General features: G+C 40.2%; 1 protein-coding gene across 1 annotated transcript in view; it reads left to right on the forward strand.

The window, feature by feature from the left end:
* Nucleotides 1-8,343: 8,343 nt before the first annotated feature.
* LOC103345414 (phosphatidylinositol-binding clathrin assembly protein) overlaps nt 8,344-18,836 on the forward strand; it is a 36,467-nt gene continuing 25,974 nt past the window's right edge. The window contains exons 1-8 of the mRNA XM_089323954.1: nt 8,344-8,422; nt 10,258-10,400; nt 13,732-13,807; nt 14,543-14,666; nt 14,804-14,897; nt 15,008-15,119; nt 16,015-16,121; nt 16,806-16,847. Coding sequence (XP_089180080.1) covers nt 8,344-8,422; nt 10,258-10,400; nt 13,732-13,807; nt 14,543-14,666; nt 14,804-14,897; nt 15,008-15,119; nt 16,015-16,121; nt 16,806-16,847 — 777 coding nt within the window. The remainder of the gene's footprint in view (nt 8,423-10,257; nt 10,401-13,731; nt 13,808-14,542; nt 14,667-14,803; nt 14,898-15,007; nt 15,120-16,014; nt 16,122-16,805; nt 16,848-18,836) is intronic.

Below are 18,836 nucleotides of genomic sequence, written 5' to 3' on the forward strand. Positions count from 1 at the left end.
GACAGGCAAATCTATATATCCATACCTCTGTGAACTGTGGACCTGTGTTTCTACCTTTTACCTACTAGGTATTTCTACTTGGCTGTTTTAATGGCACATGAAACTTAGTTCATCTAAATTTGAGCTTATGGCTTTCAATAAACATGGGAGTGCAGATGTCTCTTTCATATGCTGATTTTGTTTCCTATGCATATACTCTCAAAAGATGAGAGGCACACACAGAGAGGTCTTCTATCTGGGGGTTCTCTCCCCAAATGCCCACAGTAGCCAGGGCTGGGCCAGGCTGAAGCCAGGATCCCAGAACTCCATCTGGATCTCCCACATGGATGGCTGGGACTGAAGCACTTGAGCCATTATCTGCTGCCTCCCAGGATGCATTAGCATAAAGCTGGATTGGAAGTAGAATGGCTGGAACTCTTATTGGCACTCTATAATGGGATGTGGATGTGTCAAGTGGCCACCTAACCCACTGCAGCACAAGCCCACTCCAGTAAACATGTTTTATAAGTAACAGTGCACTCCAAAGTAATAAGTAATATAGTGAGTTAACAAACCAGTCACATAGTGCTTTTATTATCAAGTATTATGCACTGTGCATAATTGTATTTATGTATGGCAACACAGCAGGTTTGCACCAGGCATCACCACTAACAAGAATAATATATTGCATTATGATAGTATGAAGGCTACAAAGTCACTAAGTGATGGGAATTTTCCAGCTCCATTATGATTTTTGGATAGCACCATCATGTATACAGTCTATCATTAACCAAGTCATATGGTACATAACTTAGTGTGTATAAACACACAGATGTGTGTCTTTATGTTTGAAATCCATGCATAGGTGGGTCCCCCAAAAGCTTATGGAAAATATGTATTATGAAAAAGCCATGCATGAGTTTCAAACATTTTGAGCCAAAATAAACTTTTTAATAGCAATAAAATATATTTTTATTTATTTTATTGAGTCATGTTGATCTCTAACACCATTCCCCCATCACCATTGCTGCAAGAATATTGTGAACTTTGTCTTTGTAGAAAATTAAATCCAATTTACAGACATTTTCAAAACACTTGTCTAATGTTTCCAGGAATACTTGAATTAGATTCAAAATGCCAAGTTCACTTCCTGAAAAATCAACACAGAAGACAAAATATAACATTGCAAATTGTCTGTAAACCAGTTTGCTATCAGATCTTCCAAGTAATAGTCCTCCTAGAAAATTACATTTTCATCTCTCTCAGATTCCCTGATGATTTGCTGTGGTGCATCTTGACTGTAGGCCTGGTAGAACTTGGAGAGCTGTGGCCTCTGTACTTGTTGAAGATGAGGATCACCTTGATTATGGCTGGATGGGGCATACCCAGTAGGCATTGGGGGCCAGGTGGGGATGGTACATAATCCTCACCTTGAGATTTCAGCAGTGATTCTTCCCCACCCACTGATGTACGTGCTCAAAAGCTCTAAATTTATCTTTTAGTTCTATTTTTTCTACAAACTTTTTTGAGGGACCCTCACATGAGTGAGTGTGTGTGTATATACCTACACACATTTCTTAACTGTCCACTAAGAGAGACTAGAAGTGACACCCCAGTAGTTGTACAGACCCAGAACCAAGACAGTGGTTTTCCTATATTATTGAAAGTTAATGAGAATTGAGAATCTAGAAATAAGCTTATACATCTATAGTCAAGATTTTGACGAGGATGTCAAGAATGGGGAAAGAACTGTGTTCAACAACTTGTGATTGGACAGTTGGATATCCACAAGGAAAAGAAAGAAGCTGGACTCATACCCCACACCATATACTTGTATGAGTACGAGGGGAAAATGTGTATTGTGAAAAAACTTCACATGTATTTCAGAGGTTTTCTTGTGCATCAAAATAAAGTATCTTTTAATTCCACTTCCATGAGCTTTTTGAAGTACCCTCATATTAACTCAAAATATGTCAGACTTATATGTAAGAGTTGAAACTATAAAATCCTTAGAAGAAAACACTAATAATTGTTTTTTACCTTGAATTTGGTAGTGGATTCTTAGACACCAAAAGTATAAGCAACAAAACAAAAGCCAGATAACTTGGGCTTCCTGAAAATTTCAAGTTTGTGCATCAAAACATCAAAATGGGGTAGGCATTGGCACAACAGTTAAGTCACCTCTTGGGACACTGCATTCCATGTTGGATTGTCTGGGTCGAGTCCTGGCTACTCCAATTCCAATTCTGTTTCCTGCTAATGAACACCATGGGGGGCAGTAGATGATGACTCCAGTACTTGGTTCTCTCCCACCCATATGAGAAGCCCAAATGGAGATCCACACTCCTGGCTTTTGCCTGACCCAACCCTGGCTGTTGTGGGCATTTGGGGAGTGAACCAACAGTTGCAGGATCTTTCTGTCTCTTTTTCAGAAAGAAAAAAGATTTATTTATTTGAAAGGCAGAATTATGAAAAGAGAGAGAGAGTTCTTCCATCCACTGGCTCACTTCCCAGATGGCCACAATGGCCAGAGCTGAGCTGATCTGAAGTCAGGAGCCAGGAGCTTCTTTAGAATCTCCCATGTGGGTGTAGGGGCCCAAGGACTTGGGCCATCTTCCACTGATGTCCTAGGCCATAGCAGAGAGTTGGATCAGAAGTGGAGCAGCCAGGACTCAAACTGGCAGTGCAGCACCGGTCCCTTCTCTGTCTCTGTCTCTCCACCTTTCAAATAAAACAAAAATAGTAAGTTTTTAGAAGATAAGAAAAAAGCAAAAATTCAAAGAGGAGAAGTTATTTGAGTGTTATATATCTATTATGCAGAATACATAACACTGACAGCAAGAATAGCAAAACCCAAACAATACAATTCAAAATTTGGCAAAAGATCTAAATAGACATTTAGAAACTGTCAATAAGCACATGAGGGTGCTTGACATCATTAGTCACTAAAGAAATGCAAATGAAAACCAAGAGATAGCACTTCACACCCATGAGAATAGAAATATATGATATTAACAAGCACTGATAAGGATGTGGAGAAACTGGAACTCTTGTACAATGCAGGTAAGAATATAAAATGCTGTAATGGATTTTTTAAAGATTTATTTATTTGAGAGGCAGAGTTACAGAGATAGGGAGAGACAAAGGCAGATCTTCTATCTGCTGGTTCACTCCCAAATGGCTGCAAGTGCTGGAGCTGGGCCAATATGAAGCCAGGAGCTAGGAGCTTCTGGGTCTCCCACATGGGTGGAGGGCCCCAAGCACCTGGGCCATATTCCATTGCTTTCCCTGACACATAGCAGGGAGCCGGATCAAAAGTGGAGCAGCCAGAACTTGAACCAGCATCCATATGGGATACCAGTGCCACAGGTGGAGGTTTAACCTACTATGCCACAGTGTGAGCACTTTGTTACGGATTTAGGAAATATTCTGATGGTTCCTCCAAAGGTTAAAGGTTAAGCATAGGATTACCATAAGAGCCAGCAATTGCCCTCTTACGTGTATACCCCACAGAACCGAAAACAGGAATTCAAACAAAAACTTCTACATAGTAGAACTATTTGTGATATCCCAATAGGTGCAAACAACTCAAATGTCTCATCAGTTGATGAGTGCATAAACAAAATGTGGTCCATCTATAGAGTGGAATATCATTTAGTCCTAAACAGGAATGAAGCACTGAATCATGTGCAACATGGATGGAACTTGAAAATATGGTATGTGTGGGGCCAGCGCCGTGGCGCAGTAGGTTAATCCTTCGCCTGTGGCACCGGCATTCCATATGGGCACCGGTTCTAGTTCCAGCTGCTCCTCTTCCAATCCTGCTCTCTGCTATGGCCCGGGAAGGCAGTGGATGATGACCCAAGTGCTTGGGCCCCTGCACCTGCATGGGAGACCCTGCAGAGACTCCTGGCTCCTGGCTTCAGATCGGCGCAGCTCTGGCCGTTGCAGCCATTTGGGAAGTGAAGCAACAGAAGGAAGACCTTTCTCTCTGCCTCTCCCTCTCTGTGTCTGTAACTCTACCTCTCAAATAAAGAAATTAAAAAAAAATCTTTAAAAAGGAAAATATGCTATGTGAAAGCAGTTACTGGTGGTGCCTCACTACCACTAAGACATTTTAAGTTGCAATGTTGTTACTTCAGTGTAGTCAGTTGACCCTGGTCAAACCAGTGAAGTTCTTGAATCTAATCTGTATTATTTTTTATGTGATAAACATTCTATTTATCTTTGTGCCTATGACTGAAACTGTTGAATGTACTATTAGCCTTCTCTAGGTTGTCAAGGATGTTCCCAGTTAAAGAATACTACAATTAGAACTATAGTCAATGGGATAAGTGCACCATGTGCCCAGTTGTATGGAGTCAGGAAAACCAGGACCATAGAAGTGAATGATTATTCTGCTGATGAAGGTGCTGAGAGTTTGTCACCATTAAAAAAGAAAATATTTTGCCGGCGCCGCGGCTCACTAGGCTAATCCTCTGCCTTGCGGCGCCGGCACACCGGGTTCTAGTCCCGGTTGGGGCGCCGGATTCTGTCCCGGTTGTCCCTCTTCCAGGCCAGCTCTCTGCTGTGGCCAGGGAGTGCAGTGGAGGATGGCCCAAGTGCTTGGGCCCTGTACCCCATGGGAGACCAGGATAAGTACCTGGCTCCTGCCAGCGGATCAGCGCGGTGCGCTGACCGGGGCGGCCATTGGAGGGTGAACCAACGGCAAAGGAAGACCTTTCTCTGTCTCTCTCTCTCACTGTCCACTCTGCCTGTAAAAAATAAAAATAAAATAAAATAAAAAAGAAAATATTTTGAGTTCATAACCCAACTTTCCACTTTAAGGAGATGTAAAAGAAGAGCAAATTAAACCCAAGACTAGCAGAAGGAAGGTTATAATAAAGATTAGAGTGGTGATAAATGACTTAAAGAACGGAAAAACAGTAGAGAAAAATCAATAAAACAAAAATTTGTTCTCTGGCCAGATCAACAGAATTGACAATTCTTTTTTTAAAGATTTTGATTATTTGGCAGGTAGAGTTACAGAGAGAGAGAAAGTTCTACCATCTGTTGGTTCACTCCCCAAATGGCCACAATGGCTGGAGCTGGGCCGATCTGAAGCCAGGAGCCAGAAGTTTCTTCCATGTCTCCTATGTGGGTGCAGAGGGCAAGGATTTGGGCTGTCTTCCACTGCTTTTCCAGGCCACAAACAGAGAGCTGGATCAGAAGAGGAGCAGCTGGGACACGAGACGGAGGCTTAGCCTACTATGCCACAGTGCTGACCCCAACAATTCTTTTGTCTGTCTATCATCTTTCTGTATCTATTTGAAAGGAGGGTGACAGTGAGGAAGGGGCAGAGGTAAGGAGAAAGAGAAGTGTCAGTGGTGTATCTATATGGCAGCAATGATCATTACAAAAAAAAAAAACAATTTAATAATGTGCAAAGTACCTAAACAGACATTTCCTCAAAGTAGATATACAAATTGCCAATTAGTACATGCAAACATGCTCAAAATCCTTACCAGAAATGCAAATGGAAATCACATTGAGATGCTTCCCAACAGCTAGGATAGCTCTAAGCAAACAAATGTTGACAAGGATATGAAGAAATTAGAAATCTTATACATTGCTGGTATTGATGTAAAATAGTTCAGCCACTGTTCATCCCCAAAATAGTGGCAATTCTTCACAACAAAGTTAAACATAGAAATACCATATGATCATGCAATTCAATTTGTAGGTAAATACCCAAAAGAACCGAAAACCTTCATTGAAACATGCTTGTACATGAAGCAATATTCACAACTTCCCAAAGGTTGGAACAGCCCAAATGTCCATCAGTGAAAAAAATGAATAAACATTGTGAATAATTGATACATGCCACAACTTATATGGTGTATCATTCACAACATGAATCAACATTGGGTTTATTATGCTGAGTTAAAAAAGCCAACCACAAAGATACATAAAGTACATTAGTAGTTGCCTAGGACTAGGAGGTACAGGGGAAAATGGGGGTTTTTGGAAAGTAGTGAGATATTATAAATTGATATTGGTGATAGTTGCACAGCTCTTGGAGGGTACCAAAAACTATTGAATTGCACAGTAATGGATAAATGGTATTATATATGAATTAAAGATACTTAAGAAAACATAACTTGAAATGATAGAAGTGATTTGAAAGTAATGTATGCCTGATAGAACAAGGACATAAGTCTCAGCCATTTTAGTTTCTTGTTACCCCTGCCTTCTTTCAAGAGACCAGTTCAGTCTCACACCCAATTGTTCTCCGCCCCCCCGCCCCCCCCCACAGTCTTCCCCAGGTTTGGAAGCCCACAGGCCAAAATTGAAGAACCAGTATGAAGCTTACCTCTACCTACTGCCCCCCCTCACCCCTAGCCCACCTAAGATATAAAAAGGCCCAGCCTATTGGGGTCTGGACCCTCTGCCATGTGTTCAGTCTATGTCACGCTGGCAGTTTGTCACCCATCTTTGCAGATTATTTTCTTTTAATAAATTTGGTCTGACTACAAGTTTGTACCCTGTCTCTTCTCTGTTCTGTGCCCTTTATATTTGTTGCCCCATGTGGGGAGGCACCAGTATGCCCCTTTTTTTCTTACAATGCCTGTTTAAGCAAACTTCAACATTCTTTAAAGAAAAACACCAAAATGCAACCCTCACCGAAGCCAAATTAATATCTAGCATCCAATAGAAAATTACTAGGCATAGGGAGAAGCACAAGACAAAAATAAGTCAATAGGAATTGACACAGAAATGACAAAGATTATGGAATTAACATTCTAACTATTAGGAATATCTTCAAGGGTTTAAAGGAAAGTGTGAACATAATGAGGAGAGTAATGAAAGATATGAAAAGAACCAATGGAATTGCTAGAGATGAAAACTACATTATTAGCAATGCATTATGTTCTGAATGGGATTAACAGCATATTAGACTTCTGCAGAAGAAAAGTTCTTGAAGATATAGCAAAAGAAATTCTCCGAGGATGTATGTTTGGCATAGTAGTTAAGATGCTGCTTTCGATACTGTATCCCTTACTGGGGAGCCTAGATTCCAATTCTGGCTCTACTTCCAATTCCAGTTTCCTGCTAATGCACACTCTGGGAGGCAGCAGGTGGTGACTCAAGTATTTGAGTCCCTACCACTCACATGGGAGCCCTGGAATAAGATTTGGGCTCTTGGTTTCAGCCTGACTCATACCTAGCTGTCATGAATATTTGAGCAGAGAATCAGCAAATGGAAGATCTCTGTTTCTGTGTCTGTCCCTCTGTTTCTGTCTCTTTGTCTTTCAAATATACACATACATAAATATATATGACATAAATAAAATTAAGAAAATACTACTGTGGCACAGTGGTTAACTCACTTTTTGGGATGCCTACATTTTATATCAGAGTTTCTGGTTCAAGTTCCTGCTCTGCTTCTGATCTACTAAAGTGCATCCTTAAAGGCAGCAGGTAGTGGCTCAAGTATTTGGGTCCCTGCCACCCATGTGGGAGACCCAGGTGGAGTTGCTGCCTCACACCTTTGGGCTGGCCTAAAACCTCAACTATTGTGGGTATTTGGGGAATGAATCATCAGATGGAAGATGTCTCTCTCTCTCTCTCCCTCTTCCTCTCTCTCTCTCTGTCTCTACCTTTGAAATAAAATGAAAATAAATAAGTGTACTACACATTTAATCAGAACAGTCAAGTGTACAAAGGGCATTTACATTTATCATATTATGTGCCATAAAATAAATCTCAAGTTTTACACATTGAAATAATAAAAAAAGTTCAACAACAAAAGCATTTCTTGGTACTAATTCTCCATATTATAAGAGAAACGTGTCAAGTCAGTAACTTAACCTGCTACATTAAGTAACTGGAAAAATAAAGAGCAAAATAAAACCAAAGCAAGTCGGAGGAATAAATAGTGAAAAATAAGAGCAGGAAATAAGGAAATTGAAGACAGAAAACAAAGAAAATCTATAAAATCAAAAGCTAGTTCTTTGAGGACATTAAGAAAATTGGTAACTCTAGCCTAACTAATCAATAATTTCCAAAGTCCTGTCACAAGACTGCTTAATTTCCTAGAGCCATCAGAATCTAAGCAAGCGTCTGTGTACCCCCTTATTGGGGCCGGCAGCCATCTTTTCTAGTGCCTTGCTAGCTCAAATCCCACCTCATAATGCTGGAGGACTGCATCAAGCAGTATGAAGTAAAAGGTTACGTGGTGAGTGCCATTGGCTAGGTAAGCCTTTCTTTCCTCATCTCAGGCTCCTTGTGAGTTACGAGGGGGTGCCGGTCCCTGCTGATCTGAAGAGGAGGGACCGGACTCTGCATCCATCACCCTCGTAGGTAGCGATCTGTGACATTCTCATGGGGTGGTCTGCGTCCAAGGCTGCCCTCGGGGCAACCACCGATGAACCCACGGAGCCCGAGCCAAAACACCTAGCTGGTGAGTAAGAGGCTGAACGCAGGCACAGTCTAAATGCGGAAGAATCTGTAATGGCAATACCCGACTCCCCTCCCCTGAAGTGGAAATTTGAACCTTTGTGCATAGAAGGGAATCACTGGTGTTTTTAATGCTAAATTTCAAAATATTTATTAGTTATTCAAATAACTTAGAAGATAAGGGGGTGATGCAAAACAACCTGTTTCTTACAATGGCCTCATTTCCCGAGTCTAACTCAGTGCCCTCCCTTATACATGCACAGTTCTTAAAGTGGTCTAGTGCTCAAAGTGTAGATTCTCAGTCTAGTCCCATTGCGTATGGTTTGAGTTCATAATGAATAGTGACTTCATAAACAGTATGTGCTGTTACCTACAGAGATCCTACTGCTACTTACTCTTTTGATCATGTCTTTATTTTGATATTTTACTTGAAACCTATTCATTGACTTAATCTGTATTTGTCTTCTGAAGTCTTATTTCCTTTTCTTTTTTTTAAACATTTATTTATTTGAGAGGCAGAGAGAGAGAGAGAGAGAGAGAGAGAGCGAGCGAGCTTCCGTTTGCAGGTTCACTCCCCAAATGGCTGCAGTGGTCTGAGCTGAGTAGATCCAAAGCCAGGGGCCTGGTGCTGCGGCTCACTTGGCTAATCCTCCACCTGCAGCACCAACATCCCATATGGGTGCTGGGTTCTAGTCCAGGTTGCTCCTCTTCCAGTCCAGCTCGCTGCTGTGACCCAGGAAGGCAGTGGAGGATGGCCCAAGTGCTTGGGCCCTTGTACCCGCATGGGAGGCCAGGAAGAAGCATCTGGCTCCTGGTGTAGCTCCGGCCGTAGCGGCCTTTTGGGGGGTAAACCAGCAGAAGGAAGACCTTTCTTTCTGTCTCTCTCTCACTGTCTAATAAATAAATAAATAAATAGATCCAAAGCCAGGTCCCAGGAGTTTTTTCCCGGTCTCCCACACAGCATTATTCTGGGAAGGCCATGTACTGGAATGAAACACAGAAAAAAAAAATTCATTCTTCATAACCTTAAATGTGACACAGCAGTATATACACTTGGTGAATAAATGAATCTGAATGTATATACTTGTGAAGCACTGTCCTTGTACCTATTCTAGTGCTATATATCTAAGAGTTCTGATGAATTAATAAGTTCTACACATAGAAAGTGTCTGACACTGGAAGTTTATAGACAATTATGAAAGCAAAGAGGATTTCTTTTCTTCTTGAGGTAACATTTTTAATTTACAGCAAAGAGAATTCTGAACCCATAAAAAGTAAGCGATCATTGTGTGCCCTTGAGTGAAAATGAAATGATGAAAGCCTTACTTTTGAATGGCTGTATGAAACAATTTGATGAGTGGTTACTATCTTGAGGCAAGAAATTAGGACATGGATACAGGCAAAAGAGTCAGACACAGGGTATCACTAACAAGGAAAGCTCCTAACTGAACTTCTTGGAATAATACTTTTCTTGAGAGAAGCACTATAACAGTTATTGGTGTCACTTAATTACTTGTATGACCTTGGGTATGTTATTTACCTTCTTGAGTAGTAGTCATTGATTTAACAAGTATTCACCATCAACTGTGCTGGGTCTTGGTGATCAAAATGGATGCACTCCTTGCCTTCATCAAGGTAATAACTAAACAAGCATTAACTCTCATGGAACATATATCAGTACAAATTGTAATATATGTAATGAAGGAAAGGGTTTTTTTTTAGTTACTTCCTTTGTTTTTTTCCTCTGAAATATGATTGCATCTGTATTTAGTTAAACTTTCCAATTGTAGTTTTAAAATTATTTCTGTATTTTAACATTTGTTACTATTTCTAATTCAGATCTAATACAGTACGTAAATGAAACAAATATGAGTGTTGAACATCTAGCTAATGTTCTTTCTGAAAAAACTGGAAGCAGCAACTGGGTGGTGGTGTTCAAAGCTCTGGTTACTGTGCATCACCTCATGGTACATGGAAATGAGGTGAGCATCAATTCCTTCCTTCTAGTGCAGAGGATTGTAAATATGTGTTTGCAAAATATTTTGGTTTTATCAATATCTTACTACTTTCAACTTTTATTAGTGACAACGGGGAAAAGTAAATAGCAATATGTACTGAAACTTTTTTTTCCTGAAGCAGATATTTAGCACAGCAGTTAGGATGCTGCTTGGGACACTTGGCATCCCATAAAGGAGTGTCTGGGTTTGAGTCCCAGCTCTGCTGTCCATTCCAGCTCCCTGCTAATGTGCACCCTGAAAGGCAGCAGGTGATACCTCAAGTAGTTGGGTCCCTGACACCTGTGATGGAATTCCAGACTGAATTCCTGGTTCCTAACTTTGGGAAATGAACCAGTGGATGGGGGATACCTATTTCTCTTTCTCTCTCTCTCTGCTTTTCAAATAAATTTTTAAAATTTAAGAATGTTTTATCTGTTTTTACTAATGCATATATCTTTGCAATCAGTATTTGAGGTGTATCATTTTAACCACATAAGGTAGACATTGACAATAAATAAGTACATATTTCTCTCAATTCTTTAGATGATTGACAAAAATACCCTCAAAACTATATTGTTGCATAGCTGTTTTACTTTGTCCACCTCTTCCCATATGTACACTCTTCATGTTTTATGTAACAGCTAAAATGCTCTATATCATTAAATTACATGCAATTTTCTATTTTAAAATTACATTTTATGTCAATAAACAAGTGTCACACTAAATAAGTAAAGTTTAGAAATTTGGCTTTGAAACTTACTATGGAGCAACAGTAATTATACTATATGATATTGGTTAGAATAGAACATACTCGTATATTTAAATGAAACAGAGAGGAACTAAATTTTTCAATGGAGGAAAATGTAGGAGAATATGTTTATGACATTTGGATAGAGAAGATACCACAAAACTGAAAGAATATATTTGCAACCTATATATACTAGGTTCAAGGTTAATTCAGCATATATAATTAGTAAGAAAAAGAGTACATAGACTAATCATCAAAAGAAATGATGGGGCTGGCATTGTGGCTTAGAGGGTAAAGCTGCTGCTTACAGTGCCGGCATCCCATATGGACGCTGGTTTGGGTGCTGGCTGCTCCTCTTCCGATCCAGCTCTCTGCTGTGGCCTATGAAACCAGTGGAGGATGGCCCAATTCCTTGGGCCTTTGCACCCATGTGGGAGATCTGAAAGAAGCTCCAGGCTCCTGGCTTCAGATCAGCCCAGTTCCAGCTGTTGTAGGCATTTGGGAAATGAACAAGCAGATGGAAGACCTCTCTCTCTCTCTCTCTCTCTCTCTCTCTCTCTCTCTGCCTCTGCCTCTCTGTAACTCTTTCAAATAAAATAAATCTTTTTTAAAAAAAAATAAGCACAGAGTTCACAGAAAGGGATAACTTTCTGAGAACATGCTTAAATTAGCATACTTAAAATTTATGACAGTATAAAGAATTAGAATGACATTGAGGAAATGGGAACTTGCATACCTACTTCTTGCAGAATATTTGTAATAATGAAAAACCAGAAATCACCTAACTTTCCATAATAGGAATACATAAAATAATGCATGGCTATACAATGAAATATGGGGGTATTTCAGAAAATTCATTAAAATGAATGTTTTGAAAAAAATATAAATATATTTCAATTTTTATGCCAAAATAAGCATCTTTTAAAAATATTTTTTTTAATTTAAGAGGCAGAGAATGTATGTGTGTCTGTCTGTCTAAGAGAGAGTGAGAGCAAGACAGCAAGAGAGAGAAAGAGAGAGAGCAAGCTCCCATCAGCTGATTCACTTCCCAAATGCCTGCAATGGTCAGTGCTGGGCTGGGCCAAAGCCAAGAGCTGGGAATCCAATCCAGGTCAGTGGGTGGTAGGAACCCAACTACTTGAGTCAACACCACTGCCTCCCAGGGTTCACACAAGTAGGAAGTTGGTGTCAGGAGTCACAGCTGGGAATCAAACTCAGGTACTCTGTTACAGAACATAGGCATCTTAACCACTAGGCCAAATGCCTGCCCTCAACTTTTTTCCATGAACTTTTTGAATTACTTTTGTACTATATAAAATTAATTAGGATGAATACCAACAAGGATGGTTCTCAAAAAACAATGCTAATAGAGGAAGCAAGTTGTAGAATAACATTTGGAGTACAACACCATTTACATAAATATTTAAAAATATAGTATTTATCTATGGAACTATAAGGACAATAGGCCATAAATTTATCACATTAAAATTATGATGCCAGTTACTTCTTGGCAGAGGGGTACACATATGTGTTATATAATTTTTTGTATTTTTTGCAATTTAAAATGACTCAACGTTAAAAGAAGGGAATGGCTGAGCAAAAAATCTTGGGAGGAGGGAGCAGGTATTAGCGTAATGGATAATATTCTGGTTAAGATACCCATGTCCCATATCAGAGTACCTGAATTTGAGTACTGGCTCGAGCTCTTACTGGACCAGGTGATGACTCAAGTAGTTGAATTCCTACCACCAATGTGGGAGATGGATTGAGTTTCTAGCTCTCAGCTTTAGCCCCTGGGCTGTTGCAAAAATTTGGGGAGCAAACCAGTGGATGGGAGCTCTCTCTTTAGCTCTCCCTCTATCTCTATGCCTGTATCTGTCTTCTTCTCTGTCTCTCAAATGAATTAAAAATTGAAAAAACAAAGTCTTAGGGGAAAAGGTAAATATATTCATGAGCTTTAATGGTGGGCACTTTTTTTTTTTGGGGGGGGGTGTAAGTAAGTAGAGAATTAACTGTACTCCAGATCCTTATGTTGGCTAACTCAGGAAATGATCATGCTAAATTTAATTCAAAGCTCCTGAAAGAGAAGATCAGTGATAGAGTTACATTAAATATACATTCATAGGGCCGGCGCCATGGCTCACTAGGCTAATCCTCCGCCTTGCAGCACCGGCACACTGGGTTCTAGTCCTGGTTGGGGCGCCGGATTCTGTCCCGGTTGCCCCTCTTCCAGGCCAGCTCTCTGCTGTGGCCAGGGAGTGCAGTGGAGGATGGCCCAAGTGCTTGGGCCCTGCACCCCATGGGAGACCAGGAGAAGAACCTGGCTCCTGCCATCAGATCAGCGTGGTACGCCGGCCGCAGCGCGCCGGCTGCGGCGGCCATTGGAGGGTGAACTAACGGCAAAGGAAGACCTTTCTGTCTGTCTCTCTCTCTCTCTCTCACTGTCCACTCTGCCTGTCAAAAAAAGAAAAAGAAAAAAGAAAAAAAGAAAAAAAATACATTCATAATGATAAAATCATCAATAAACTCTCTGTGTACAGAAACTAATTCAATGTATTTCTTTAACAGCGTTTTATCCAACATCTTGCATCTCGAAACTCTTTGTTCACTTTACACAACTTCCTGGATAAAAGTGTTATAGAAGGTAAGATGAGTATGTGCAAGGAGGAAAAAGTCCTAGTTAAGAAAATGCCTTGGCCAGTGCCGCGGCTCACTTGGTTAATCCTCTGCCTGCGGCACCGGCACCCAGGGTTCTAGTCCTGGTTGGGGCTCCGGATTCTGTCCTGGTTGCTCCTCTTCCAGGCCAGCTCTCTGCTGTAGCCCGGGAGGGCAGTGGAGGATGGCCCGAGTGCTTGGGCCCTGCACCTGCATGGGAGACCAGGAGGAAGCACCTGGCTCCTGGCTTCGGATCTTCTTCCAGATCTCCCATGTGGGTGCAAGGACCCAAGCATTTGGGCCATCTTCTGCTGCTTTCCCAGACACACTAGCAGGGATCTAGATCAGAAGTGTAGCATCCAGGACACGAACAGGTGCCCATATGGGATGCAGGCACTGCAGGTGGTGGCTTAAGCCCCTATGCCACAGTGCTGACCCCAATGGTAGGAATTTACAATAGTTTCTGTGAAAATGTGAAAGGAGCTGATAAAGGTTCACTTATTTCCTCTCTTCAGGAGTATCATCATCAACATCCCATCATAGGGTGATATCAAGGCTTTGAAAAAATAAGAAATAATCCTTAATTTGAGAAATATAAGACTAGGTAATTAATAAAGGTCATTCTAACTTTTGGGCTTCAAATATATTGTTGAGGTATTGGAGTGAAGATGCAAAAATAAGTCTTACTATTGAGTTGGAAATAATCAAAACATCTCATTTTTAGGCTATACCATGTCAACTTTCATCAGACGATACAGCAGATATTTGAATGAAAAGTCACTTGCATATAGACTGATCGCATCTGATATCACAAAAACCAAGAGAGGGTCAGTAAATATTATTAATTTATAAGCAAGAAATCCAGAAATATATGTGATCTACTTTGTAGTTTCCCAAAACATAGTTCTATTTCAAGACGCTAATGTCACAGTGCTTCTCAAACTCTTAATTCTTTATGTTCGTGAATTTCTTTTGTCTTTTATAGGACAGATGGTATGATGAGAACTATGAATACTAAAGAGCTGCTAAACATACTTCCAGTTATTCAAACCCAGTTTGATGCACTTCTTAATTTTAATGTAAGAATTATTAATTTTCTGAAACATTAATAAATGGCATAATTTATTGGTGGGAAAATAAATTTTTAAAAACTTGGTGGTAATTGATCACTCTTTTATTTACTTTTTAGGCAAATCCAGATGAACTAACTAATGGTATAATATATGCTGCTTTTATGCTCCTTTTTAAAGATTCTCTTCGTCTCTTTGCAGCCTATAATGAAGGGATACTTAATCTACTAGGTAAGATATAGAATACATTTTACTTTTTAAAAAGAGAAATAGTAAAAAAAGAAACAGGAGAGAGACAACTTATAATATTGGTCGAAAGAATAAATGCAGGTGCAGTGTGTAGCCCTGGTATTCATTTTCATATTATTTTCTAGAAAAAAAGAGAAAGGTAAAGTGACAAGGGCCAAGATGTTGTGGCACAGCAGGTTAAGCCACTCGGTGGGAAGCCAGCGTCCCATATTGGAGTGCCTGGATCAAGTCCTAGCTCCTCTCTTTCTGATTCAGTTCCCTTCTAACGCACCTGGAAAGCATTAAATGAGACTTCAAGTGGTTGAGCCCCTGTCACCCACGTGTGAGACCCGGATTGAGTTCCTGGGTCCTGGCTTTAGCCTGCCACAGTCCTGGCTGTTGAGGCCATTTGGGGGAGTGAGCCAGCAGATGGAAGATCTCTCACTGTCACTCTTGCTCTGCCTTTCAACTAAGGGTTCTCCAGACCCTATTGATGGAAGTTTGAGATACTGTTTATCATACTGGAGAAATACCTAGTACATTTTTAAGGTTCTAAAAGAGTAGGAAACCTAGCACTGTCATTCAAAGAGCTTCAGGGCTTGATGTTAATCAAAACTACACACTAACAGCTGTAGAAATTAAAATCTAAAAATCTGCATATGCTATTCTGTTCCACATATACTCCCAGCACCTTTGTTTAGTATATAGTACTTAGTCCATAAAAAAATGTGTTGATTATAGGGATTAAGCAGTGCTAACACTTGTTGTAAAAACAGAAAATAAGCTGATTAAAACTATAATTGTTTGAACAGGTTAAAATCATATCCAGAATCAATAATAGAGTGAAACTTGAAATTGCAAACATATTGACTCCTTTATGGTAATTATCTTTTTTAAGACAAGTATTTTGACATGAGGAAAAATCAATGCAAGGAAAGTTTGGATATTTACATCAAGTTTCTTGGAAGAACAAGCAAACTGGCAGAGTTTCTGAAAGTTGCAGAGGTATAGAAATCCACTTTGATCCAAAGTTTTTCTGCTGTTTTCTGAATTACTTTAGTAACTTAGGTGTAAATATGTCTCTTTCCCCTGCCATCATCACCACACAAACACTAAGCAATCAGAAGTAGTTTTAACTACTTTGTAAACAGTAAAACTGAAGACTAAAATTAAGTACTTCTAGGAGCTTCTGTTTACAGCCATAAGGATAACTAGTACCATGTTCACACTGATGCTCAGAGAAACACAAGCAAGGTAAATACACAGAACCACACCTAGGAAAGTGATAGTGAAACTTTTGTAAACCAGAGAGAACAATGGCGTATTACCCACAGAACAGATTGAATTGTGGCTGACTTCTGATAACTTGAAAAATTAGAACACATTTGTATGGTATTCAAAATGCAATTTAGCGCTTTCCAAAACAGCAAGCCTGAAAGACTGTTTTAATACCTGGAAAGCCTTCTCTTTTAGATTCTAGCCCTAAGATAAATAGACATTTGTGTTTAAGTGTACAAGGCTTATTTTTACTCAGTGTTTTTCTTAATCTAGATAGATACCAGCCCAGGAAAGTGTTGTGCTCCTCAGATGTTTCCTCTTTTGTATACACAATGGTCTCTCAATAGACATTTTTTGTTATTCCCACTCCCTGCTATAATGTGCATTTCCTCCTTTCTTTTGTGAATACAGCAAGTTGGAATTGACCAGAGTGACATTCCATATCTTACTCAGGTCAGTGTATCTCTTCTATGTATTTAAAGGGCTTTGTCTTTATGTTTATGTGTTTATTATGTGTGTGTGTATATGCATGATGTACATTCCATGATGTCTCATAGAATAAGAGCTAGATCATCTTTTTACATGGACTGATATGATCTGATTGGTGGAAACAGTGCAATATTTGCAATAATGCATTTACGTTTGAGGGCTCTTTTGTCTACCTTCCAGGTATATAGTCTCAAGCAACTCATTTCCACTATCTGTTCCTTATTTCTGCAAATGAAAAATGTGTGTAATGCTATTGCTTAACTCATAGCAGGGTGGTAGAAATCAAATTAGCTTGGGAGTTTTTCTCTCCTAGCAACTGATCATCAGGGATCCACCACAAGGCCATGACAGGTGTAGATGAGATGAGCCCCTGACAATCTGCTTGTGCAGTCTACTGTGCCCTCTGAACTTGTCTGTGTTATGTCCCAGATAGCCCATGGGGCCTGACCATCAGGGCCTACTAGGTAATATGTTTCCTTTAGTTAGTGGGATATACAATATATAATACTTTGATTTTCTGTTTCGGATGGAGTGTCCTTGTGTGCCTGTGACCACTGGAACCTTAAAAACTTTACCAGTGTGAAAGGAGTGTGGACTGCATGTGTCTTTCTAAGATCTCTGCTATACTGCTCACTTCCTGCTCATCTGATCCTGTTAGTATGACATATCATGGATACAGTGCATCAATTTGATGTTGGTTTAGATCACATGGTTTAGTCTTCTTCTGCTTGTATTACAACAGAAGGTGAGAGAGTAAACACAGCCCTGGATCAAAACTGTTGTCTCTTTCATGTGCTTGTGAACTCTTCCTGCCTCACCTCTGATAGGGATGGAAAGCAGCACATTTACCAAATAAATAGCCAGATACCAAGTACCTTGATGTAGTTTATCACTCTTCAGGGTCCAAGTAGTTTTTATGGGAATGGGGACTGTCACCTCTGCAACCTCTATATTTTTAAGATTAATATTAATTTTTGCCATCCTTCTGAGAGGTTATCTTGTTTTTTATTTAGTATTTTTGCTTGGAGGATGAGTGGGGGCTATTTAAGAGGCAGGTTCCCAGCTGAGCTTTGATGAATGTGGAGGCAGATTTACTTGTGGAGTAGAAGCTTCTGTGTAATCTCCAGAAAAGGAGGATCAGAGGTTTCTGGGAAATATAGACTTGGGACTTTTGCAGCTGTCCCCATCCCATGTAGCAAGGCCTGGTGTGGCAGAGCTGCCTTGGTTGGGACTATCTGAGATAACACATGTGGGGCACTGAGACGGTACCTGGTTTGGGTGGCATGATGTATATGGGAAGAAGCCTGTTCTCTCAAGGATACACAATACGAATATTCCTTCATGTACTGATAAGTATAAAGGCTATTTATACATAGACATCAAACCCCACAGAATGGTTCACTAATGGCACAGACTCCTAAATGTGAAGCAAATGACTCCTGAGTGTGGAGACAGAGAGACAAGGAGAATGTGTGGGATAGAAGATGAAGTTTCATTGCCCACTGGCACCATAGCCAGTGGATTTCAGTCAACACTCCTTCACAAGCATAAGCTTAACCTCTATTTAGGTATAATGAATGAATGAGACACAATCTTAGTCCCTGTGTTCCTGAAAAATACAGAACAAGAATACAGAAGCATGTCTAGATACTTATCAGAATGTAGTCCTCTGATTTTTCTCTACATTGACTTTGCTTCCTGAGGGAAATGATGAGAGTAGGAAGGGGACCTTTGCTGAGAACCACAGCCTCAGATATTGTCAGGGTACAGATGACCATTAACTGACCAACACCTGTGCCCTAAGCTCTAAGGGGACATCTGCCAGGAGGAGAACCTGAGTAGATGGCCAGATTTCCTGTTGGACCACTTTCTCCTCCTTACCTCATTTCTGATCCTCAGAAACAAAGTAAATGGCTGTGGTGGACTCTGCAAAAGACAGGCAAGGGTTTTTGG

The sequence above is a fragment of the Oryctolagus cuniculus genome, chromosome X, assembly GCF_051225735.1.
Source record: "Oryctolagus cuniculus isolate XC-2025 breed Fujian yellow rabbit chromosome X, ASM5122573v1, whole genome shotgun sequence".
NCBI classification, from domain to species: domain Eukaryota; kingdom Metazoa; phylum Chordata; class Mammalia; order Lagomorpha; family Leporidae; genus Oryctolagus; species Oryctolagus cuniculus.